Source organism: Thamnophis elegans, chromosome Z (assembly GCF_009769535.1).
Source record: "Thamnophis elegans isolate rThaEle1 chromosome Z, rThaEle1.pri, whole genome shotgun sequence".
Taxonomy (NCBI): Eukaryota; Metazoa; Chordata; class Lepidosauria; order Squamata; family Colubridae; genus Thamnophis; species Thamnophis elegans.
In genome coordinates, this window is record NC_045558.1 from 133,286,264 (window position 1) to 133,311,700 (window position 25,437).

General features: G+C 44.1%; 1 protein-coding gene across 8 annotated transcripts; it reads right to left on the reverse strand.

The window, feature by feature from the left end:
* On the reverse strand, positions 1-23,719 carry HNRNPC (heterogeneous nuclear ribonucleoprotein C). 8 transcript variants are annotated; one of them, XM_032238003.1, is made up of 9 exons: positions 23,543-23,719; positions 18,087-18,112; positions 12,611-12,882; positions 5,653-5,728; positions 5,022-5,069; positions 2,331-2,491; positions 1,953-2,054; positions 509-666; positions 1-412 (listed from the first exon to the last, which is right to left on the reverse strand). In XM_032238003.1, the coding sequence occupies exons 3-9, from the start codon at positions 12,849-12,851 to the stop codon at positions 329-331; spliced, it is 870 nt and encodes a 289-aa protein (XP_032093894.1). In that variant the 5' UTR covers positions 12,852-12,882; positions 18,087-18,112; positions 23,543-23,719; the 3' UTR covers positions 1-328. The 8 variants fall into 8 exon arrangements, with proteins under 8 accessions (XP_032093894.1, XP_032093893.1, XP_032093887.1 ...); XM_032238002.1 differs by having other exon boundaries at positions 5,614-5,728; XM_032237996.1 differs by having other exon boundaries at positions 1-666; positions 5,614-5,728; positions 12,611-12,879.
* Positions 23,720-25,437: the final 1,718 nt, after the last annotated feature.

A 25,437-nucleotide genomic window follows, 5' to 3' on the forward strand; every position in this document is an offset into this window, starting at 1 on the left:
TCTAAAAACAATACGTCTTTTTTATTGTTAAGTCAATAAAGAGGTATCAAAATTAAAAGAGGAAAAAAATTACAAGGGATGTAACTGAACTAGGAGGAGCGAATGAAGGGAAATGGAGGTGGGACGACGACGAAGGGCGGATGCCAACCGAAGACACGAACATTGTAAAACACACAGGGCTGCGAGAGGGGGAGGAGGGCAGTGAGGAAGCAGCCAGCAAATTGGGGGCGGGGGGGAGAAGAGGAGACAGTGGGATGCGAGAGAGGCTCAATCAGAAGAACGCCATGTGGGCCAAGGAGTAGAGAGGGAAGAGAGGTATGTTAGGTTCTTAGGAGTCATCTTCGCCATTGGCACTGTCTCTGTCGTCTTCCCCTTCTTCCGGTTCCTTGTCGTCGCCCTTGATGGACTCCAACTGGGAGAGAGAAGGGGACAGGCAGAAGAGCCGAGTTAGCAAACGGGGAGAGCCGCCATCCTCACTCGAGGCTCTCTGCCTTCTCCAGCTTCGTACCTGGTCGTCTCCCCGGTCTTCGTTGTCATCGTCGTCCAGCAGGTCCCCTTCCTCGGCCGAGTCATCTGCCCCGGCCTCAGACTCCATCTTCACATTGCTCTCTTCTTTCTTGGTCGAGCTGCTGCTTTGCTCCTCTTCCGACTTGTCGTTCTTCAGTTCTGGGAAGGGAGGAAAGGCGGGCAGAGAATTAGAAACACTGGACGGCTTGGGGGTTCATCGTTGTTTGGGCCTCCTGCCTATTTGCTAGCAGTTAAACTACAAAGGGGGGCTTTAAGCCTTAAGAAATATGATCCAAACTCTCCCCCTCAACCATCCCAATAGTTAGCAATATTTTCGGGAAACAGCAACTTCTGAAGTTCGTATCCTGCTTGATAAGCTGCTGTAGAAAGCTTTTCCTCCACACATGGAAGATTCTAGTGCTGCGAGTGGTGTGGTGGCCTAGAGGGGGAGCTCTTGCCTCACAATCAGGAGGCTGTGAGTTTGATACTAGGTAGAGGCAGATATTTCTCTCACTCTTTCTGGGCACAATGAGAATATATCTGCCGGGAGGGGTGGGGGGAGAGAACGGGACTCCACACTGGGGACAGGAAGGGCATCCGGCCAGTAAACGCTCAGCTCCATTCAGCTGCCCAGACTCCACCGCGCAAAGGATTATGGGGTCTTTAAAAAAGGAGGGTGGAAGATTTGACTGAGGCATGTGCTCCTACAATGGGGTAAGAATATCTTGGGGGACCGGAAGAGGTTAACAGGAAGGATTTTAAAGGTTGCAGCATAAAAAGCCACACTGTAACTAGAGAAGCCCACTCTGTACCTACAAGATGTCCCAAATTCCACCTATGGCACAAAAATCTAACCATTCTTGACATAAGCTTTGTGTCAGGCCTGCAATTATATTCCTTTTAGAATTTTGGCCTGCCACGCTTTCTCTTATTTCATTATGCTGTTTCATTAGTATAGTTGATGGGAGGGGGGAATAGACAGGAGTAGGATTGTGGAATGTGTTGTTGTCATTCTTTTCGAGAAGACCAAGGTCATCTTTTGTCTCTCCACCTTTGCACCTGACCGGAAGCAGCTGGGTGTAGATGCCAGTGTGGAAGAAGATTGGACCATGTGATGGGTTGTGGGTGTGGGGACAAGATCATGAATTTTTAGCTGGGTGGGATTCTGATGTAATTTCCAGAATTGGGATTACACAGATGTGCTAAGTTGTCTGCTTTATTAAATTGGAACTTTTAAGGATCGTTTTGCCTTGGACTCCGATTTAATTCTACATGATACTTGGAACGCTGACATTTTGTCCATATTCAAACATGAATCTTGTGGCCCTCTTTCTCCCCTGGAGACTGAACCCGTAAACAAATGTTTCAAACCACGCATGCATCCCACACGGATCACCAGGCAGTTTATCTCGCCTCTCCCATCCCTCTCCCCTCCCACTATTTACTTTGATCCTTCTCAATCTTCTCAAGGCTTTCCAGAAGAGAATCCACTTTCTGCTTAATCTGGGTCAGTTCCTTCTTAATGGCTTGCAAGTCATCTCCTTTCACTGCAATAGAGAAGAGAGGGACGCTCAATTCACTGGAAGTTTCAGCACCGGAGCGTATTAAATAAGCATCAAATACTCCAGAAAACACATACAAATTTGTTTTTTCCACTTTATCTTCTAAAAGCCCTCCTCTCTCTCTTCAAAGAGGCACTGCAGCCAGGTTGAAAACAGGGAGGAGGGCAGGCTTTGGAAGAAGCCAATTTAAATAATACACAAAATCTCTTCACACACACACCCCACTTGCTGTAGACCCTTGCTCAATGTTCCGACACCTACATTTCCCAGATTTGGAGGACGATCCCCGCTGCCCGCTCTTCGAATTGAATCCGCTCTTCCCTCTGCGAGAGGTATTGCCAGAAACCCGCTGGCGTTTGGAAGGGACCACAGCCCTGGCAATAGGGGGTGGAGGGGGCACTCGTGCTTGGTAGCTGTACATCCTAAGGAGAATCCAAAAAGAAAGGCGGGGAATATATATATATATATATATACCTTAGCTTCAAAACCGCTTTGCGGCATCGCACTATAAATCTCTTCTTGAGGTTTCCCAAAATACCTTTCTTCTAATTAAGATAAGCTAATTGAGGGCATTATGTACTCCTTTGAAAAGAGCTTGGTGCTTTCTGTTATCTGTTACACCCACACTTCAGAAATATATCCCCTGGCTAAAGGAGACGGCCCAGAACTATTTTAGAATCAGAATAGAGTTGTAAGGGACCTTGGAGGTCTTCTAGACCAACCCCCTGCTCAAGGAGGAGACCCTATACCCATGATGGCAAACCTATGGCATGCGTTGCAGAGGGGACACACAGGGTCCCGTGGGCACTTGCGCCATCGCCACCTGGTTTTCTATTTCCAGCGCACGCATGCGTGCAGACCAGCTGGTCTTCACGGGCACTGAAGTGCTTGAAAATGGTCTGAAAAATGCCCCAAAAAAGACCTGAAAAACAGCCAAAAACCAGGCTGATTTTCAGGCTATTTGTGGGCCATTTTTTGGTCGTTTTCAGGCCCAAACCACGGCCTTAAAAATGGCCAAAAAACCCCAGGCATATTCGCACCAGCCAGCTGGTCTTCAGGTTTCTAGCACTCTGGCGCCTGTGCCGGCACACCCATTCTGGTTTGGGCACTCGATGCCGAAAATGTTTGCCACCACTGCCCTATACCGTTTCAGATAGGTGGCTGCCCAGTCTTTTCTTTAAAAACCTCCAGTGATTGGGAGCTCTTATACTTTAAACTCTGCTCCTGTACCTCTCCCCTCTCTCCAAAAACATTTGATCAAAATCTCCTCTTAAATGTTGTTAGTACAGTCAAGGGCTACCCATTTTCTTCCTAACTTTGGAGGACAAGGGATCTCAAGCGTTTTAATTCCCATTCAGCTAAACGTTTGGGAGGTAAAGAGGCGTGCCTAGATATCCTCTGCAATATCAGGAGGACACAAAAGGGGAGAAGAGCATTAAGCTCACACTCCATGAATTAAATGGAATGAATATGCTCAGGTTCCAACAATTTCCCCTGTGTTGTTTTATGAATTCGAGTCTGATTCACTGGATCTGGAGTTTGAGCCCAAGATTTTGGGGAGCCTGCATGCAGACCATCAGGGACCTTAGTTCTGTACTTTTGTTCTACAGCAACACTTTACTGGAGGGTGCGTGTGTGTCCGTGTGTGAAATGCTCCAGGATACTTCTGTCTCAAACCACCACACCCCAGAGAATTGTTTATAATATTACGAAACGGACGCATCCCAACTGAGACTCTCTACCGACTCAGTATTATCTATCCTAACAAAGCACAGGGGCGTCAAACTCGATTTCATTGAGGGCCACAGCAGGGTTGTGTTTGACATTGGGGGACCCGGGAAGGGGGTGGTGGAGGATGACCAGATCGACATCGCTTGTGTCGGGAGCATCTGTGGTGGCCTGAGCGCTTGTGCTAGTGAAAATGGGAGGACCACGTGCAGCCTTCCTGAGCTCCATTCTCGCTGGAAGACGGTTGCAGGAGGCCGTCGCAGCCAAAAACAGTGTTTGTCTGTCTGTATGCGGCCATCCCGAGCTCCGTTTTCGCTGGCAGAGGCACCGTGGTCCAGTCCTTCGCGGTTTCCAGGGCAGCTCCGAAGGCCAGATCTAAGCACTCCGCGAGCCTTTAGTTTTGACACCCCTGCTCAAGATGGTTCAAGTCTATTTGAAGATGTTCAGCACCACCCCCATGCAGAGAATGAATTTCACCGCTAATTTATAGCCTGCCTCAGAACTTCTCAGCCTCTTCCCTTTGGCTGTTATCTGCAGGAACATTCAGCCTTGACGGCATCTTTACTATGGGAAGCCTCTAGGAGGATTTCACGAACCCAAAGCACCCATCCCTTTGATGAAGCACTGCCTCCATCTTCTTCTTCCCCTCCCCCACCTCCCCCCCCCCAGCAGCTTTGGCAGTGGCTACAAGACTGCCTCTGGCTCAATGAGCGAACATTGCATTTCTGAGAATGAGTTAGACAATACAAACGACCTCCAGAAAGAGAGAGAGAACATCGTGCTGCCTTTTAGCAGAACTGCTGAAAAGAGGGCATGATTGCCAGCCAGAAGAGCAATACTTTTTTGGCGAAGAACTGGCGGTCTAGCCTTTTGAGTTGTGTGCCCTGAAGGCATGAATACAAAAGCTATTTTGTGGAGCTAAGCTAAGCTGACAATCTAAGTTTTAATTCAAACGGAATGCAAGTATTTGTATTATCCAGTCATGTTTTTGATAAACATCTCTATTTCTCTCTCTCTCAAACACATGCACAACTGAGCCCGTGTAATTGGGCAACAACTTTGGGGAGTTTTATGGGGGTCCACAATGAAGGCTTTGGAGAGGGGGCCAACGGAGCCCTAAGATTTTTTTGTTTTCTAGGACTGGGGTTTTCAGTTCAGAGCTGCTTTTCCCCACCAGGATTCAAAACACAAAAGCAGAGCAGAGAGCAATTTGACCCCACATACCTGTCATAATAGTCACGCTGGAAGTCATAATCGAGGTCAAATGAAGACCTGAAAGACAAAGGGTGGAACACATGGTCAGGTCTCGGGGGGAGTATAGGGATCCCAGCCCTCACTTCTAAAGGGCTGGGGATCACAAGACAATCCTTTAAACTATCAACATGAGTAGTTTTCAGTTTTCCCAGCCCAATTTAGCAAAAAAGTAAAATGGTTTAGATACAATGCAACGGTGAAAGCAAGCAGGGACCCACCCAATTCTCCCTCCCTGCATTTCTGCCCCCCCCCCCTTTGCTTAAAAAAAAAAGCCATCTGCCGCTCGGCACTGTGATTCCCCCAGTCTCATCCACCCCAAATATATCAAAGCCACACTGCAGTTTCTGACAGTCAGCTGGATTGCACAGACCCACCCGCGCATGCACGCACCCAACCCAATCGGACATTGCATCTTGCACCCATCCAAGCTGGACAGTACGGCAAGGCAGAGGCACTGCTCATTCCAAAGCCCATTCCAAAATTAAATTAGGATTTATTTTTTTTTTAAAAAGAGAAATAGAGAGAGAGAAGTTAAAAATAATGTAAACGTAAGGCTCCCGACCTGACTAGAGGGGACGGAGAAGGTGGTGCAGCTACTGACCCGTACATCTCTGTGGCCGATCTCTTCACCCCAGCTTTACCACGGTTCAACTTCGGCTCGGCAGCCAGATTAATATCTGAACGAGACACAGAAGCTCAAGTTTGAAACCTAGGATCTCCACAGGCCCTTGGGAGAAATCACAATTCTGCTGCCATGCGGCTTTTCTCACCCGAGGAGAACAAATTTTTCTCATTTCTAATTGTGAAGAGGTTTAAAAAAACATGTCTGCCAAATGTTGGAAATGCAATCAGAGACTGGGCTCGTACTACCATAGTGGGTGGACTTGCCCAAAGGCCAAAGAATAAAAAATAAATTTGGGGGACAAAAATACGTACATAGTTAGAGAAAAGGATAAAGCAACAAAATAGATTTAAAACCAGAAATATTCTTGTGAGTTATTTTGCCATCAAAAAAAATATCATAAAGGGCATGCATATTTAATACGATACATTTTGACAGCAGCAAGAATTGTATTAGCACAATCCTGGAAAAATGAGGAAACTCCTTCAGATGAAAATACATTTTTTTAAAAAAAACCTATTAGATTGTGCAGACATGGATAGGTTAACGCTAAAGATAAAGGATAAAGAAGACTTGGCATTTGTTTTATCAATGGTTAGATACATTGTTTTCTTGAAAACAAGACGGTCTTATTTTGTTTTGACCCCTGAAATAAGCACTTGGCCTTATTTTCGGGGAGGTCTTATTATTTTTGAGGTGCACGAGGTGGCGAGCGTGGTCACCCCATGGCTGCTGCTGTGTTGCAATATTTTCTGGGAGGGCTTATTTTCGGGGGGGAGAAGAGGGCTTATTTTAGCGCATGACTCAAAAGCCCGATTGGGCTTATTATCTGGGGAGGTCTTATTTGCGGGGAAACAGAATAAAGGTAAAAATTAGAAGCTGGAAGGATATTATTATATATACAAGCAAAGATTATTATTACTATTATTATGTATATGTAAAATGACCCGGACAATACACTATTAAATACTTACATATGTTAAAGGAAAATGCATAAATATTTTTTTTTTAAAAAAAGAAGTCGTTCCTAGCTAATTGCTGGGAGATTAGGGTTATAACAATTCGAGAACACCAGAAAGAAGACTGGCTGAAAATATTGTTATCTACCAGCTGTCTTTACTTATAATATCTGGAAAAGAAAAGAGTTCCACACCTTCTGGGGTTCAGTTTATGGTCACCCATTCACACAGCCTGTCAAGGCATACAGATCTTGTAAGCTCCCCCCCTCCTCTCGCTTCCTACCTGGGTTTTCCAGATAGGCAAGGCGAAGAACAGACAATACAATAATACACAGCTGTGGTCAATGGCTGGAAAATTAATGAGCGAGACATTCCAACCCCTTTCAACCAAGGGCAAACTGGCTCTTTGGAATACAAGGAATACATTCATTCTCCCCTCCCACCCACCCCCCAAGGGAAATTTCAAGTTAACAGCAAAACTTCATCGGTTACACTGTGAATTTGTTCCTTCTCCGCTCACCCACACCTTCCTAACACTTACGTGCTTGTTACCTACAGGCTGCCAGGCACTAACTTAGAAGGATGGATGCTCTGAATCCAAAAGAGGGGGTGGGCTTCAAGACACCCCCCACCTTTATCTCCCACAGGCCCTGCCTACTTCGTCGATTCACAACGCTGGCAGCTGCTCTTGCCTTAATTTGCACATCTGGTAGCAGGGTGGATAAAAATCAATGATTATATATATAATTTATTTTAATAAAATGCTTTTGGAGTAAACATCTATCTAAAGATAGTTTTCTATTTAAGATACATTAATAATTTAGTTCATTCAACATGAAATAGAGCTTAAGTTATGTAGCATGAGGCTATATACTCTGCAATATTGGGACTGTCGGTGAGTCAACAGGAGGGAAGAAGAGCCGGTGTGGGACAGAGATGACAGTTGCTTTTTTAAAATTATGATTTAAATTGAGTTGATTTAAATCAAGCCTTTTTACTAGTGATTTAAATCGTCATTTAAAATGTGATTTAAATTGAATCCATCCTGCAAAAGTCCACCCACTTCTAAGGGTCTCTGCTCCACTTTTAAATGGTGCTGTTATATACTTTAAGGTTTAGCTCAAAACTGCCTTCCATTTCAACTGCTCTTGTGCTAAGAATAACTGGGCTCCATCTTCTGCCTGACCACCTTTCAAATATTGGAAGTTTACCTTTGTAATCCCAGCAAAACAATCCCAGCCGTTTAAAACATTTGCCCTTACGTAAGTGGCCATTATGTGAATATTCTTCTTAAATTGTGGAGCCTTGATCCGAAGGCAAAACTCCAAATATACTTTGCCTGGCACTGAACAGAACAGAACTGCACTGTTCATGAACTGGAGAGTAATCTTCTCCTGAGGCAACCTATTTGTGTTAATTTGTAAGCAACCACCTTACTGCCCCATGTATTATCCAATAGATGCTTAGAACCTTTTTCCATGTATACAATGAGCCACTCTTCCCAAATCGACATGAAATTTTGATTTTAGGGTTTCAATGCCTATATTCAAGCATGTCCCTTTCTGAACCTAATCACATTACTCTCAGCCTTGTGTCATTGGTAAATTAGATAAAGCATTGCTTTATATGAATGCAGGACAAGAAGCAATGAATGGAAAATGAACAAGGAGAGATCCAACCAAAAAACAAGGAGAAATTTCTTGACAATTACAACAATTAATCCGTGGGACCGCTCGCCTCCAGAAGTTGTGGGTGCTCCAACACTGGAGGTTTTTAAGAAGAGATGGGACAACTGTTTGTCTGAAATGATGTAGGGTTTCCTGCTTGAGCAAGGAGTCCCTCCAAGGCCCCTTCCAACTATGTTATTCTGTTATCTAAGCATTTATAAAATCGTACGAACTGTGAAAGCCTTGGAGGCCATAGAGTCTAATTCAAATTAAAATAGCAAGAGCAGTTAGACTTATACAGGAGTCATGCGGTGGCCTAAAGGTGGAGGTCTTGCCTCACAAGGAGGAGGCTGTGCTTTCGATCCTAGGTAAAAGCAGATATTTCTCTCTCTAGGCGCAATGAAAATACATCTGCTGAACAAAACTCCGCATTGGCAACAGGAAGGGCATCTGGCCACTAAAACACTAGTGTTCTGACCTACGCTTCATGATACAGTAAAAAGCACACACTTTGTCCCCAAAACCCTTTTTATTTCAAAGGCTGTAAATTATGTTCATTCACAGCCCGTAATGAGTTCCAAATAGTTGTAAAGAGTCCTACAGTAGGCTGCCAAAGTCTTTCGGGATAAGACTGAAAAGCACCCACCCTTTACCTTCCTTGAAATGCTGCCAAAGGCTTAATTGGCAATTGGCTTGGCAAGGCCACACGGAGCAAAGAGTCAAAACGGAGCTTCAGAAGGTAAACTGACCAGCATGAACAAGTTGCTTCCTGCAAAGGCTAATGTGCCTTTGCTCCTTCTTTATGTCCTATGGGAGGGGCCAATCACCTCCAAGCCTTACTCCCGAGTCGTCCCTTCTGTCTTAACTGTTCTTGCCTTCTGGCAGCTCTGCACATGCGCGCACTGGGAACAGGGGGAGCCTGTTCCTCTGCCCCGCTGATGTCTGACTCTGGAGGCAACACATAACTCCCAGATGGCCTTGGCCACCTATCTGCCTCCGACATAGAGCCCTGGTCCAAGCCTTCCCCAGACTCCAGGACTGGCCCATGTTCCTCTGCAACCTCCTCACTGTCCAATTCTGCAGGCCGCTAGCGGACCACAACAGCTAACTCCATTCAGTTGCCCAGACTTCACGCCGCAAGGGAGTATGGGCTCGTTAAAAGACAATGACTTAAGACTTATATATCACTTCGCAACGCTTTACAGCCCTCTTAAGCAGTTTAGAGTCAGCCTGTTGCACACACACCCCAACCTTCTGGGTTGTTTTTTTTGCCCTCAGAAGGATGGAAGGCTGAGTCAACCTTGAGCCGGTCAGAATCGAACTACTGACAGTGAGCTAGCCTACAATACTGCCTTCCCACCACTGTGCTATCACAGCTCATCTAGTCCGGCATAGGATGGCTAGGTTTTTATTTTTTGGGGACAGCCAACCAAGAGAGTGCCTAACACCTTTTCTGGATAAACCCAGCAGCATGCCTGCAAATATTTCCTTAGGTTTTGGTGCACAACACCCGGTTAATATCCTTGGCACACTGCATAAAACGGGAGCGGCGAGGGAGAAAGAGAATGCCCCTATCTCAGAGGTGGACCACCTGAAGTTATATAGGGCTGCCCTCCAAAAAGCAGCCATGGAAAGCAGAAATGCATACAGGAAGCCCTCCAACTTACAACAGTTCATTTAGACACCGTTCAAAAGTTGCCACAGCACTGGGCGGGGGGGGAGTGACCGTTTGTCACACTTACAACTGTTGCAGCATCCCCCTGGGGTCACATGATCAAAATTCAGGCGCTTGGCTACCGACTCCTATTTGTGACACTTGTGGTGTCTCGGGGTGGGGGGTCATGTGATTGCGACCTTCTGACAAGCAAAAGTCAACCAGGAAGCCGGATTCCTTTCACCATGTTACTAATTTAACAGCTGAACAATTCAACTCTTTAAAAAAACAGCTGGCAAGAAAGAAATCTCGTAAAATGAAGGGGTCAAAACTCACTTAACAAACGTCTCTCTTAACAATGGGAGGTTTTCGGCTCCCTTGTGGCCTTGAGGTTCGAGGACTAGCTATAGTTCCCCGCAAACTGTGGCCCGCCATTATAAACAGCCAGGGCAATCTGGGGTGAAAAGAGCTGCTTCCTTAGCAGCAGGAGGATCCAAACTGCGTAGCGTGCTAGTAAAATACAACATTTCAGAGGCTCAGGTTACCCACAAAACTCCCTTCTTCGCTTTTGTTGCCAAAGAAAACCTAATATCACCTTTCACAAACAACCGGCTAAGCGGGAAGCAAGAGAATAAGCTAAAAGAAAAATCTTTTTAGAGGGGGAGTTTGGGATATTGAGTGGGAAAAACATCGGCAATTTTGTCTTCTGCTGGCAGAGGACGGGGGGAATGTTGCCTTCGGAAAAGAAAGGAAAAATTCTCTCCGGCAAGGCTTGAGCGTGTCTGAACTAGAGCAGTGTTTTTTTGTACCTGACATTAACAGGCAGGTCCCAACAACTGTTGAGAAGGGGGAAGGGAGCTTTTCCTGAAGGGGGAAACCTTGAATTTCTTCTTGGCTTCCAGGGTTTTTAAAAAAATTATTATTAGTATGTCAAGCATGACAGACCAGATGATCTGAAAACACTCCGGAGCTACTCATTCTTCTGACATTTATTTTCAGAGTTGTAAATAGGCAGGAGAGGAAGGAATCTGCATTCTGGTGGTGATGAGATTTTAGTAGTTTGGTTTCAAAGTCCAGCGCTCAGTGAAGCCAACAAGCTTTAAGGTAAAGGTTCCCCTTGCACATATGAGACTCTAGGGGGTGGTGCTCATCTCTGTTTCAAAGCCAAAGAGCCAGTGCTGTCTGAAGATGTCTCCGTGGTCATGTGGCCGGCATAACTAAACACCAAAGGCACACAGAACGTGGTTATCTTCCCACCAAAGGTGGCTCCTATTTTTTCTACTCGCATTTTTACATGCTTTTGAACTGCTAGGATGGCAGAAGCTGGGACAAGTAACAGGAGTTCATTCTGTTACGCGGCGCTAGGGATTTGAATCACCAAACTGTCGACCTTTCTGATTGACAAGCTCAGCATCTTAGCCACAGCGTCCCTGTGCCTTTATATACCCTTAAAAAAAAAGACATATATGTGTGTGCTTTTCTCTAGTCTGGTTCCAGGTTGCAGAAAGCTCCTAGATCAAGGCAAAGACAGGCCAAGAATAATATTTCTGTTTAGATAGAGAATTCTCCATCATAAAATCTGTGTTCTGTGACTGCTTGTCAGCCCAAACAGGTAGATCAGATCAGAAATCTACTCTGTAGGAAGGTTGAAACTTCTTCCCTCCTCAATATATTTAATTAGTTTAGTTTAGTTTATTGTTCATTGCACCTCATACAGCTAAATTAAATGCCATCTTCAGTGTACATCATACATAAAAAACTATAAAAATAAAACAAAAACATAAATCCTCCATGTTCTATACAATTGAATTGAAAACACCTGATATTGCATTGATATTGCACTATACAGTAGAGTTCAATATAATTACTGCCCTGGAATAGAAGCTGTTTTTCAGCCTATTGGTCCTTGTTCTTTTTCTCCTGCACCGTCTGCCAGATGTAATAGTTCAAAAAAAAAGGTGCCCAGGATGAGGATGGATCTTTTAAGGATGTTTTGAAGTTCCTTAAGGCAGCGGGAGCTATAAAGCTCTTCCAAGGAGGGGAGAGGGCAAGCCACGATCCTCTGGGCAACGACGTTGACCTTCTGGAGTGCTGCCCTATCTGCCACGGTCCAATTGGCAAACCATACACAAGTGCAGTAAGTTAAAATACTCTCTGTAAGTGCAGTGGTAGAAGGTCACCAGCAGTTTTTCACTCAGTTGTTGTTTCCTGAGAAGCCTCAGGTAGTATAATCTCTGCTGGGCCCTTTTGACCAGTGCTGCAAAGTGAGTGCCCCAGGTCACATCCTCTTTTACGATTACACCCAGAAACGTAAAACTGGCCACTTGCTCTCCATTGATAAGCAAGAGCTGGATATCTATTCCTTCTGTAGTCCACTATTAACTGCTTCTATCTTCCTTTCACTCTCCGTTTTATATTCCTACAATACCAGAAATTTCTTAACACTAACACACACACACACACACACACACACACACACACACACAGGCTGCAAGATGTATCTTGTTCGCACAGGGAACTGTTAGCAGACCCCGGGTTGAACAAGGCAAAAAGGGAAGCAAGCCAAAGTTCTTCACCGCTAGAAGAACCACCACTGGCAAATTCATTGGGATGATGGAAAAAACCAGAAGGGCCAACCCTGGAAGTCGCCTACTTACCAAGGACCTGGCCTGCTATCATCCTGCCATCCTCTCCCGCTACTGCAGAGCGGGCGTTGCGCTCGTTCACATACTGCACAAACGCAAAGCCCTTGTGCACGGAGCAACCCACAATCTTGCCGTACTTGGAGAAGATGGCTTCAACGTCGGACTTCTTGACCACGAGGGTATTGAGGTTTCCGATGAAGACGCGGGAATTGAGAGAACGGGGATCTGTCTTGTTGGTGACGTTGCTGGCCATAGCTCACCCACGCAGCAGAAAGGCTAACCTGCTGCCGAGGGCCAGGGAAAGGGAGAAAAAGATGGGTCAGCGAAAGGAAAACCGTCAGATGTCATAGCTTTTTACACAATATAACCCAACTGCACAAAAAGACACAAAACGCACATATTTTGGGGGGGCATCAGCTGCCAGGTAGCACTTCCTCAAAAGGAAAAGCTACCAGAGTGATGCATGCTGGGAAATCTCAGGTGCATCCTGTCTAGGGATAAGATACAGCAGTTTTGGCACCAAAAGAAAAAAAGAAAAAGAAAAAGTCAACACTAGAAAAAAAACTTTTCTGAAAAGTAAAAATTAAGAGAAAAGAGAGGCATTTTTAACCATTAGCCTACATAGTCTGCTATTTCAAGAAGAAAAAAAGCTGTAGAAGGATTGGATATATGAAAATATTTTTGTCTGACATATGCTATGGCCTTCAGCATGTCAACCCAAACTGCTTCCTTTTTTTTCAGCATCAAGCATCTTCTGAACAATGTCAACTCGACTCCTACCTTAGTTCTGCTCCAAGCAGCATTCTCAGGAAAACCCAAATCTACCATTTCAATACATGCTTTGGTCAATACAAGCAGCGGCATAGAGAAGACAAATGCAGGAAGCCCAGCAGACTTCAATTCAGAGACTATTAATAAAATTATCAAGGGACAATCTTCCCTGATTTCGTCTTTAGAATTGAGATGAATCTATAAAGGGAACCTAACGTTTTTTCAAGTTTCTGTATGTTCTACCCTTCACCTTCAATGCAAGGACATTCTGCCAGAAAGTTAAGAGTGAAGAGGGCAATCCAAACCCAAATTAGGAGAGATTTACATGAAGAAACTAATTTTACCACAAGTCTCTGGCCCACAGATTTAGGCTGTGTGTTAGAAGGGTGCCGCACTTGTATCTGGTGCTCTGTACATGGCCATGCACACTGTGCTTTCTAGTAGCTCTCTGAAAGCTTTGACTTCTCCTGGTTACATGCAGGGGCCGTGAAGGTCAGAAAAAGGGAGCGGCCTCTTTTAAGGTGCTGCCGACAGACTGTGCAGAGATCCAAAGCAGACCGTCCGGTTTTGGATTCAAATACCTGAATGTCCCTTTTATGCATTAATGTGTTTTATGTGATTTGAGGAAAGCCTCCCCCACCGAAAAAAAAATAGCTTAGCAGCAGCTGGAACATCACTCCTGTGCAAATTCTCAAGGGAGGCATATCTGGTTACAGTCTAATTTTGGTAAGGGCCTGAAGTAGCCTTTTCTTTATCTATATATTGTACTCACTTTCCCCTCAGGCTGCTTACAGGACAGAAATCAATCTCTCTCTATCTCTCTTATGTATGTATGTATGAATGTATGTCTGTCTGTCTATGTTCAAGCCTTCAATTGCCTCGAGCAATTTCAACCAAATTTGGTACACAGATGACTTTCTCTCTGGAAACAAATACTGGGAGGGGGGTGGTAACACCCCTAACACTCCTTAGGGTGTGAGATACAGCCTGTTGTCCCTTAAAATGGCTTCTACTGTACAGCACAGTGCCATGCTAACGACTTCACAGTACTCCACAAGGAGGCTCCCTCTGATTAGGGGAACAATCCGACATTAGAAGTTATGTTTGGTCCGGACATTTTCTCCCTATAAATACATACCCGGGAACACCGGGTTATCAACAGTTTTATTAAAATGCAAAGACGGCTTCTGTTTGCCAACAGTCTAAACCTTTAAGGGCAGGAGACAAAGTGGAGGGTGGAAGATTGGCTTTGGTTGTTAAAGGCTCCAAACTTTTTCTTGCAACCAAGTTCCCAGAAGGCTGCATGTTTTGTCTCTGCCAATCCCAATCCGTCAGTCTCAGCTAATGAGCACACAGCTATCTAGCCAAATGGGAGTGGATAGATGCACATTTAATGCACATGTACACATGAACTAAGAGCAAGGGCCCCAAGGAGGACAAGTGAAATGAGATTAAAAGTAGGAATGATTTTCACTGCCAGTATTGAACTGAACCCTGTGGCTAGTCCATTTGACTAAGGTTCTCTTCTCTTTGGTGCCTGATACTGACTTATCCCTAAACACTGAACCACAGCTTTGATTTTACCTATATATAGGTAAAACAAATCCACTTAAGGCTTCTCTCCTTCCACTCCATGTCTCCTGCTTCAAAGAAACCAAATGCTCATGCTTCTAATGAAGAGCAAGGCAAAAGCTTTTTTGAAACGGGTTGTTTGCTCCATTGCTCCTCCCTTCTTCTGTTAAAAATAACTTCAGTTTCTGCAGAGGTGAGGTGGAATTTATTTTAGCTAAATCAACCCGGCAAAAAATCTGTAAAATGAATTAAAGTCCTAACCAGCCTCAAGTGCCAGGAACGGTTTCTTTACTGGAAAGTCTTTTACAATATTTATGTGTGGTCTACACCTCGTTTTTTCTCTAGGACTTCAAGGTGGTAGTTCCATCTCCAAGTTTTGCTGAAAATTGTAAAGTAGATCAGACTTAGGGAGAGTGACACAGATGTCCGGTGGCTGATGTGGACTCTATACCAGTGGTTCTCAACCTTCCTAATGCCGCAACCCTTTAATACAGTTCCTCATGTTGTGGTGACCCCCAACCATAAAATTATTTTATGTTTTCCATATTTTTTTGAAAATGTTTTCCAATGGTTTAGGCGACCCCTGTGAAAGGGTCGTTCGACCCCCGAAGGGGTCCCTACCCTCATGTTGAGAACCACTGTTCTATACATGAGACAAGAAATTCTGCTCAACGAGCCAAACATCTTGAATGGGGAACAAATAACAGGTAATTCCTTTCCCCATATATGACAATCCTAAACATGCCTATTTGTGAATAGGTTCAGTCAGAATCTGCCTTCCTGTAGTTTAAATACTTTAATTTAAATCCTACATTCTGGGTTGAAATAGGCCTTCTGTTTAACTTTCCATGGGTTAAATCTTCTCAAAACTAAATGACCCCATTTCCTGCAGCCACTTCACAAGACACAAAGCAAATGAATTTGGCCAGGAAGCAAAATTGTTGCTGGTCACTAGAACTCCATTTGCCCAAGAAGGTAATAAGCCTCAACTGTTGTAAAATTTGAATCCATAAAAACTGTATTGGAAACTAAATGTTTTGCAGAGGTATCACACTATTTGTTTAACAAGTACCCAGCATGCTAAAAAAAGCCTCTACCCCTGGTCAGTGAAGATGATGGAGAAAGATACGGGACTATTTAGAAATAATCTTTATTCCAGGTTAGAGCATAACATTTTAAGGTGTCTTTCCCCAAGAAGGGACAAACTGACCCACTTTTTGTGACCATTCAAGAGCCTCCCATGGAGTTCCTACAAAATTTTGTTCTACATCAGGGTTCTCCAAACTTAGCAATGTTAAGACTTGTGGACTTCAATTCCCAGAGTTCACTAACCAGCATGGCTGGCAGAAATCTGGAAGTTGATGTCCACAAGGATTTCATGTTACTAAGTTTGGAGACCCCTGTACTATATTATAGACTGCCTGCATTCTGAAACTTCTAGAGTAGCAAGTCTATCACGTTTCCCACAGTATATTGGTTAACATTACATTTGTTGTTTATTACACAACTTCCCAAACAGTGTCTGGTTTTTTTCTGTGTTTCCTTCCTTTTATTTAGCTTTATGCATATTTCACCGGACAATTACTGCATTTTGTGATATTTGCAAAGCATTTGAGAACACCTCGGGGACTGCAGTGGCATTATTTTATAGCTATGTACTCTGAAATTCCAAGAAAGCAACTTTTATTACATGTATCCTACACAATTTTGAAGACTTTAAAAAAAAAAAAAAAAAAAAAAAAAAAAAAAAACCAGGAAATCGTTTAACCCATAATTGGAGTCTATTGTAGCTGCATTAGCTTTCAATGTATTTTGCCATTTCCCCAAGACCAATCATCTCTGTTAGCAGCTGGATCTACACATTACAGGTAGTCCTTGACTTACAACCACAATTGAGCCCGTGCATTTTTGTTGCTTAAGCAAGGCAGTAGTTGAGTTCTGCCTCCTTTTATTATCTCTGTGTCACAGTTGCTAAGTGAATCGCTGCAGCGAGCCGTTAAGTGAATCGTGCAGTCATCACGTGAAGCTGGTATTCCCCCATTGACTTTGCTTATCAGAAGCTGGTTGAGCATGTCGCAAAAGGGGATCACCTGACTCCAGGACACTGCAACCATCACAAATACATGCCAGTTGCCAGGAGCCTGAATTTTGATCATGTGACCATGGGCATGCTGCAATGGTTAAGGGTGAAAAACGGTCGTAAGCCACTTTTTTTTCAGGGCCGTTGTTAAAGTTGAATGGCCACGAAACAAATACTTGTAATTTCAAGTCTACCTGTATGCAGTTCCATTAACGCTCCCAAAAAGGACATTATACTTATTTTTGATGCCAGGGTTTGAACAGTGCCCTCAGATAATGCCATACAGGTGCATACACTTTAAGCAAGATCTTTAAGAGGGGATGGCTTGGAATGAAGCCAATGCAGCCCCTTACCATCAGCCAAGATGGGTATGCCCCTGCTCCATGCAAGGCTCCGCTGGTAGCTGCCTCTGTTACTCCAGACTGGGCATCCATGACGGTGCTTGTGGGGGGGACGGGGGGACGGTGCAGAGGGAAAGACCAGGATGGGAACTGAGAAGGCATGAAGGGGCGGAGTGGGGCCTCTGACTGGGGGGGGGGGGGGGAGAGGCTGTCACTGCTAGAGAGTGATCAGCCCCACGGGCAACAGTGCAGCAACAATTGAAAAATCGAATAGAAATAAAATATTAAAAATGAAAAATAAAAATAAAAAAGCGTAGAAACTTCCTGAGTTGTTCAAGTAAGTTCTGGAGAGGTTATCAGGTTCTGTTCTTGGCAGCCAGGTGATCAGTGAGGGAGGGGGGAAAAAAGAGTTAAATGCGATCAATCCACTTTCTTTAAAAAAAAAAAACCACGTGTTTTAAAAACCTGGTATGTATGTTTTTCCCCCCAAGGGGTTATATAAAAGCCCAGAGTCAGTTAGGATCATTCAGAAAAACTCCATTTTCATCTGGTTAAAAATCAGCAGTCATTTTTTTTTAAATCATCACCATCAGCAACACATCATTATAGTCACAGTCACCACCATTATTGCAGCAATAATATCAATAAAGTAACTAGCAACAACGATAAAAAGGAAATCAGTGGAAAGGCAGGAAAAAAAATGGAAAAAATTGGAATAACTTACTGTAGCTGAAGATCAAAAAAATCTCGCTGTAAAAAAACAAAAATAAAAATAGCCCAGATTAGAAAAACGGGAGGTGTAAAAAGGTCAAAGTCAATAACGATTTTTTTTTCTTTTTCTGTCCTTTTTCCCCCCCTTTCAAGCTCTCATTCCAGCCACGGTTATGGCAAAACCTGGCAGAGGACAGAGAGTTCCTGGCAGAAAATAATCCAAGCCCTTTTTGAACACCATTTCATTCTAAAAACGGCCTAAGAAAGGCCAGCTCATACGAGGCTAAAAGGTTCTTCCTCTAACCCAGCTGCTGCAGGGGAAAAAAAAAGGTGATTCCCCCCCCAAAATTACATTTTTCAATCCAGCTTTTTTGTTTTTTGGTTGACTGCAAGGCAACACTGGGCCACAAAGGCACAGTTTTATTAAAACAAACTTGTACTGAGACAGTGGGAGAGGAGGTGCGTGTAGTGGGGTGGGTAGGGGTTTTAAAAATAAAATAAAATAAGAACAAGCTGAGCTCCAGTGAAGGAAGGGTTGGGGGTTTTCTCCTTGCTGCCCTGTGAAAGGAGAAGGGACAGGATGAGTCAAGGGTACCCCAGAAACTTTGCCCACATCTCCCAGTTTCCTCCCCCGCCCCAGAGAACCCCAGCTTCCAGTCCCATGTGGCTACTCCAGAGGTCACAGCAGCCGCTCAAGCATGATTAAGTTCTTGCCATGTCTGATTGTTGCCAACAGGTCGACTTCAAAGTCACCTGCAAGCTTGTGATAGGTAGCTCATACAGATATCTAAAGCAAAGAGGAAGAAAACTGAGTGGGTGCAACTACCTACACACACACACACACAGATCAAGGGAAAATAAACAAGGTATATACAAAAATGCATGCGCTGGTATTCTGCTAGATTCTTATTACAGTGGTAAAATTCCCAGCAATAGAGATTGCTAGAATTCAGATATCACCACTTATCTACCTTTCCGCTCACCAAGTACTCAAATGCCAGGTAATTGGGGCAGAGAAGTCACCCACCTATGTTTTTACCCTGGCTTATTTTAAATTACAGGTAGTCCTTGAGTTAAAAATATAATGGAGGCCGCCAATTACATTCATAACCCGAGGATTTGTTTTTGTTGGAGTGAATTACATATGTGAGCACTCCCTGCTTTCGCCCAAGCATTTGCTAATTGAATGCACCCTTGTTAAGTACACATGAGATATCTCAGAGTGGGGAAGGCTGTGGGGAGCCGGGTGATGGAACAGGCCATCTGCTTAAAGCCTCCCCCACTGACATACCTCATGATCCCCACAGGTTTCCCCACCCACCATCCTGCCATGCCGGGTCACCCTACCTTGTGAAGATCAAGCAAGCGGTCTTCTCTCCAGCCTGTCTGCTGTGCAAGATCATGGCGGCCGGAAGCTTCCAGCCTCCACACAAAACCATTTCACTCCCTCAAAGGAAATCCTGGCAGCTTGCAAACATTTTGCGTGGAGAAGCAAACTTCGGTAGGGGAGGGGGGCCCTAATCTCGCAGCCTGAAGTTCCGTGATATCACACACACACACACAGAAGCTTCCAGCCTCCGCGCAAAACGTTTGCAAGTCGAGCGGATGCTGGAGGTGAAATCGTCCCGCTCTCAAAAGAAACCATGGCAGAGAGGAGACAGATCTTTGCAAGTCGAGTCCGGTGCAGCAGAATGGGAGGGAGAAAATTGTGGAGACCTTTTGGGGGGGGGGGGGAGTGGGGCACGGATAGGCAGTTATGGTGCCTCTGCAGTCGTTTGTAAGGGTGAACAACTGCTGTGCCATGGGTGCTGCAACATTGGTAATTTTGGGACTGCGTTGTAAACACTTGGGGTTATTGCGTAACTTTAAATAGTCACTAAGTGAACTGTCATAACTCCAGGGTATTAATTTCACTTTTCCTTGACACCTCAGTGCTGTTTTGTCTGGAGGAGAAACAGCCTGCCTTTCAAATGATCAGTCTGATCCCAAATGCAGCAAGGTGCAAACTTTATGAACAAACCATTTTGGAATTTATCAGTGTAACATGTAAGTAAACCTAACTCTCTACTCAGAAAAAGCTTTTCCAGATCAGCTTACAAAAATTGTTGAGCAATTCAAGTTGCGTGTGGCCGTGGAAGCTTTCCTGACTGTTGGAACAGGTAAGTTTTGGTAACAGAAAGGTAGGCAAAAAATGAAGTTTAAACATGGGAAGAGTCTATAGGTAGTCCTTGACTTACAAATTGGTTCGAAGTTACATCACTGAAAACTGTGACTTACAGAACTAATTTTCATACATACCCTGTTTTCCTGAAAATAAGACCTTCCCGGATAATAAGCCCAATCGGGCTTTTGAGCACATGCGCTAAAATAAGCCCTTCCTGAAAATATTGCAACACAGCAGCAGCCATGAGGTGACCACACTTGCTGCCTCCTCCACCTCAAAAATAATATTACCTCCCTGAAAAGAAGGCCAAGTGCTTATTTCGGAGGTCAAAAGAAAATAAGACCCTCTTATTTTCAGGGAAACACGGTACAATCATTTCAGCATCTCCAAGATCATGTGACTAAAATTCAGATGCTTGGCAACTGGTTCATATTTGTGATGGTCAGTGTCCTGGGGTCATGTAATCTCAATTTGAGACCTTCTGACAAGAAAAAAATCAAAGAGGAAGCCAGATTCACTTAACAACCATCTGACTAACTTAACTGCAATGTCTAACTTAACAAATTGGACAAGAAAGGTTGCAAAATGGGCCAAAACTCACTTAACAAATGTCTCACTTAGTAACATTCAATTTTGGGCTAAACTGTTGTTGTTCCCTTATTGGTGGATGGTCAAAGACCAGATATTTAATTTAGGATTGCCTAGTTTTGGATTTAAATCCTGGCCTAGAGCAAACTCACCCACTGCAGTACAATAAGAATATTGGAAAACTTCATCATTGCCCTCTGTGTGTAATGTATAACTTATGAATGGTAAATCTGTGTCTTTTTCATGCTGAGGATTACATGCTGAGGAGGTGCTATGATGAGATACAGGAACGAATTATGAACTATGTGGTACTCAAAATTTATGACCACAGATGAGCCCACTGCTAAGCAAAGCAGTTAAGTGAATTTTAGCTCATTTTACAGTTTTTCTTGCAGTTGTTAAGTGAATCAGTGCAGCTGTCAAGTTAACTTTAACCCAGTTTAAGTGGGTTGACTTTACTCTGTCAGAAGTTCACAAAAGGGGATCGATTACATGATTGGACACTGCATAAATACATGCTAGTTGTCAAGTGTCCAAATTTGTGACCATTGAAAATGCTGCAAGGGTTGTGTGAAAAATGATCGTTAAGACATTTTCAGTGCTCTTGCAACCTCAAATGGCTTTCAGCCAAGGATTATCTGTCCTGTGTATGCGGAGTGTTCTTAGGTTATTTGCATTGCAGTTCCACCTCCGACGTTACAACTTCAATAACTGGATTGGTAGCAAGGTAACCTGGGGCTCTGTTAACACATGCAGAATTCTTGCATCAGGCCAATCTACAACCACACTGTTTGACAAGTGTCAAGATTGGCATGGCTTTCTTGCCCAAAAAAAGGCATTGTGGCTTTCAATGTGAGACTAATCTATCAGTCCTACAATACAAGCTGCTTTTCAAACTTTCATTTTTCATACCAGGGACTGCAAGCAACGCAAGAGACAGAACAAGATACAAAATATCCCACCCTGCCAACTGCTTTTCAAAAAATTACAGACTTCCTCCAAAATCTGAGGCCTGGTGCGAACTGGCTTGCAAAAGTTTAAAAAATTAAGCACAAGTTCAACAAAGAAATGCATTAGGAGTTGCATCATTTTTGTTGGCAAATACAGCACAGTTACTTTTTATCAAAGTGAGTTCATTCAGAAACTTGCCTTTACGCTAGAAATATAAAGCAGATCCTTCGGAAGTTTGTGTCACTTACAGAAATCAGCACAAATAAAACTATCTCACTTTTTTAAAAAATACAAATAAGTATTTTTGTGTCAATCTTTTGTGGGAGCAAATACATACTGAATCCAACTGCCTTTGTTTACACTTAATACACTTCTATTCCTAAAAATGCTATATACTTGTTTCAAAACAAACATGCACCCCCAGTGCCAAATCCTTAAAATATCTATTGTAGTAATTCATGAAATAGCACCTATTTTTATTGCTCCAACATAAATGTAGGTCAGATAGGGGTCCCAACCTATATTAGTGTGCCAATTCTGCTGCTTTAGGCGTTTTACCATCGAATTAGTCTCGGTAGCCTATGAAAAATACGCATTTTTTTAAAAAAAAACTGCAAAATAAATCACAATCTGATTGTGTTAAGTGTGCAATGTAGTGTGCCAGTTCTGATGCTTTTAGGCATTTTACCATCTGAGATTTAACCTATGAAGAGTGCCTGCATTTTTAAAAAAAATCTGCCGTAAATTATAATCTGATTGTGGTAAGTGTGCAATATAGTGTGCAAATTCTGATGCAGTAAACAGTAACAGAGTTGGAAGGGACCTTGGAGGTCATCTAGTCGAACCCCCTGCTCATAGAGATCTATACTAAGGATTCGAACTGCCAAACTTTCTAATTTAACCACTGAGCCACCTTTTAGGCATTTTACCACCTTCAATTCAGCCTTGCTGGCCTATGAAGAGTGGTAAAATCTTCATATTGCTCCTTAACAAAGAAATATCTAGGTATTTTTTTAAACAAATAGGAGACTATTACTTTCCTCCTAAGGTTTTTTTTTTTAAAGGTCGGTTTAACAGCCCTGGGATCTCCTGGTGGTCTCCCTATCCAAGCACCCCCCTGGATTTGTGCTTAGCTTCCCTGGATCAGGTTGGCTGCGTGCCACCTTGCTGAGAGGCCTTTGGCATCTTGTCTTCCTGGCCTGTCAAATCCAGATTAGGCGAATTAGATCCGACCCTGAACGGCCAATAAAGGTCAGGCCCCATCCAAGCATGTGTCTTAAGCCGGCAGCCATACCTGCGAATGGGACCTGCGCGCGCACCCTCCATACGCTTCTTATATATTCAGGCGGCGAGGCGCGCACCATTATCGCTTCCCCGTACGTTGAGTATTTCTTACAACCCCATCCACGCATAACGTACCACAAACACACACACATTTTCCTCTCTTTCGCAGAACGGAAGAATCATCATGAAAGCAGTCTTCCTTCTCCCCCCTCCTTTGTGCCCAACATAATGGTCTCTCCCAAATAAACCCTCGGATGACACCAATACATTGAATAGAGGGGGAGGGGAGGAAAGGAGGTGCGAGTCCAAAAAAGACCGCCGCGGAGACCAAAACTGAGGGGCGTGTGGGCAATACCATTATCCGAACTCCCCTTCCCCCTCCACAAACACCCACACACTCAAACTCTCAAGCGGGAGGGGGGGGGGAGAACCGTCGCCACACTTTTTCCCTCAGGCGTTTTTTCTTCAGGCAACGAACTCACCGGGAGGCCCCAGATCCAGCACGCCGCCGCTTTGCTTATCTAAATGCCTAATTTTTGTAACCGTACACCGCTTCGCCCTCTCTTTTTCACAGCTACGCTCGCCTCATCCGTGCTCCAAACGCCTCACAAAATGGCGCCACAGCTGCCCTCTGCGCCGCGCAGCCGGGTCTGGGAAAGCTCCGCCCACTCTTTTTTCACGGCTCGTCCGCTCTCTGAGGTAAGTCTTCTTACCCCCGACCGCGCTCATTGGACACCGATCAAGCGCCAAGCCAATCAGCGCACGGCGGGGATGGGCTGGAGGTGGGGGGGGGAGACGAAGTCAGCTGGTTCGATAAGGCCGAGGGGAGGGCAAAGGAAAGAGGCGAGGCTCCAAAACAGGATAGGCTACATGTGCTGTCACTCAGCATGGCGTGGCTATTGTTCGCGGTGAGATTACACCACGGGACTATTATATCAACTGTTTCCCTTAGCTGCAGTCTTTTGCCCTCGTCGGCCGTTCATTTAGGTCCCACCCATATCCAAGCCTAGCTCTGTTTATGGCTAGAACTCCCTTCAATCATTTTAAACTTCATTGTCATAGGCTGCTATCGAACTACCAATAATATCAAAGGGGTCTCTACATTAAAGAAGGGATGAGTTGACGTAGATTTGGGCGACTGACGTAAACGAATTCTCCAAGCCCATTGGCCAAACCTCAGCGCTGCGTCGCTCGTAGCATCCAATTGACGTCTATTAAAAAACGCGGGATGCGGTGTCCCGCCTTCCGCTAATCAATGCTCACAACCCGCCTGTTAATTGGCCGGTTTGAAAAAAATAACATTTTTCTTTTATTTCTACCTCAGTACCTGCTATTGTACAGGCAGTCCTCGACTTACTGCCACAGTTGAGCCCTAAATTGATGTTGCTAAGTGAGACATAAGTGCATTTTGCCCCCATTTTACCACCTTTCTTGTCACAGTTGTGAGGCGAATCGCTGCAGTTGTTAGGTGAGTCACGCAGTTGTTAAGTGAATCTGGCTTCTTTATAGACTTTGCTTGTCAGAAGGTCACAAAAGGGGATCACATGACCCTGAATTTTGATCATGTGAAGTATAGGGATGCTGCAATGGTTGTAAGTGAAAAATGGTCATAAGTCACTTTTTTGGTCACTAAATGAACTATTGTGGGTTGAGAACCACCTGTATTGCAGGAGACAAAGTACACCTTTTATGTAGACTAAATGGCCAGGAGTAATAAGAGCAGACAAGCTACTTACCCTGAAAAATTGCATTGATTTCTGCTTTTAAAAAAATTGCACTAATCTCTGCTTTTTAAAAATATATATATATATTATTTGTTAAATTTATTTGCTGCCTATCTCACTCGAGGGTTGTGCTAGGCAATTTCCAACTGTAGGAAGTTATCACCCAGCCCTCTCCGAGAAAAAATGAAATATCCTAGGAAATATTGAAAAGGCAGAATATTTCTCTGGATGTGAAAAGAAAGAAACATGTTTTAAAAGACAGAATAGCTGCCTGTAGCTTCCTGCTCACCCCCATTTTTTCAATGGGCCGTTAAGAAGGCCAAGCTAGTCCCTTTACATAATAAAGACTTCTCCACTTCAACTCCAGGGGGATGGGATTAAAGCATGATAATATTGGCCCTTTACTCAACTGACCACATGGCATCTGAGAACTCAACCAAACCTGGATTCAAAACGCAGCCTAGAGAGTTGTCCCTGCATGGCCCCATGGGAGTCTGACAACCAATGAGAAATCAAGATCAAAGGCCAGAGAGCATAAAACCAGGGTCTCAGCTTCTCTTCCTCCCTTCTCTTTTCTCCACCAACATTGAAGCATGTGATCACCTTTTCTGTTCAGGACTCAAGTCATGTATTCCTGTCCAACAATAAACCAT

Excerpts from the sequence above, each read along its gene's own strand:
- HNRNPC (XM_032237998.1), bottom strand. The coding sequence starts at position 12,851 with ATGGCCAGCAACGTCACCAACAAGACAGATCCCCGTTCTCTCAATTCC. Across the intron at positions 2,492-5,021 it reads CAGCGTGACTATTATGACAG|GATGTACAGCTACCAAGCAC; the intron begins GTATGTGGGGTC and ends GATTCTCCTTAG. Across the intron at positions 2,055-2,330 it reads GTCCTCCAAATCTGGGAAAT|TGAAAGGAGATGACTTGCAA; the intron begins GTAGGTGTCGGA and ends TCTCTATTGCAG.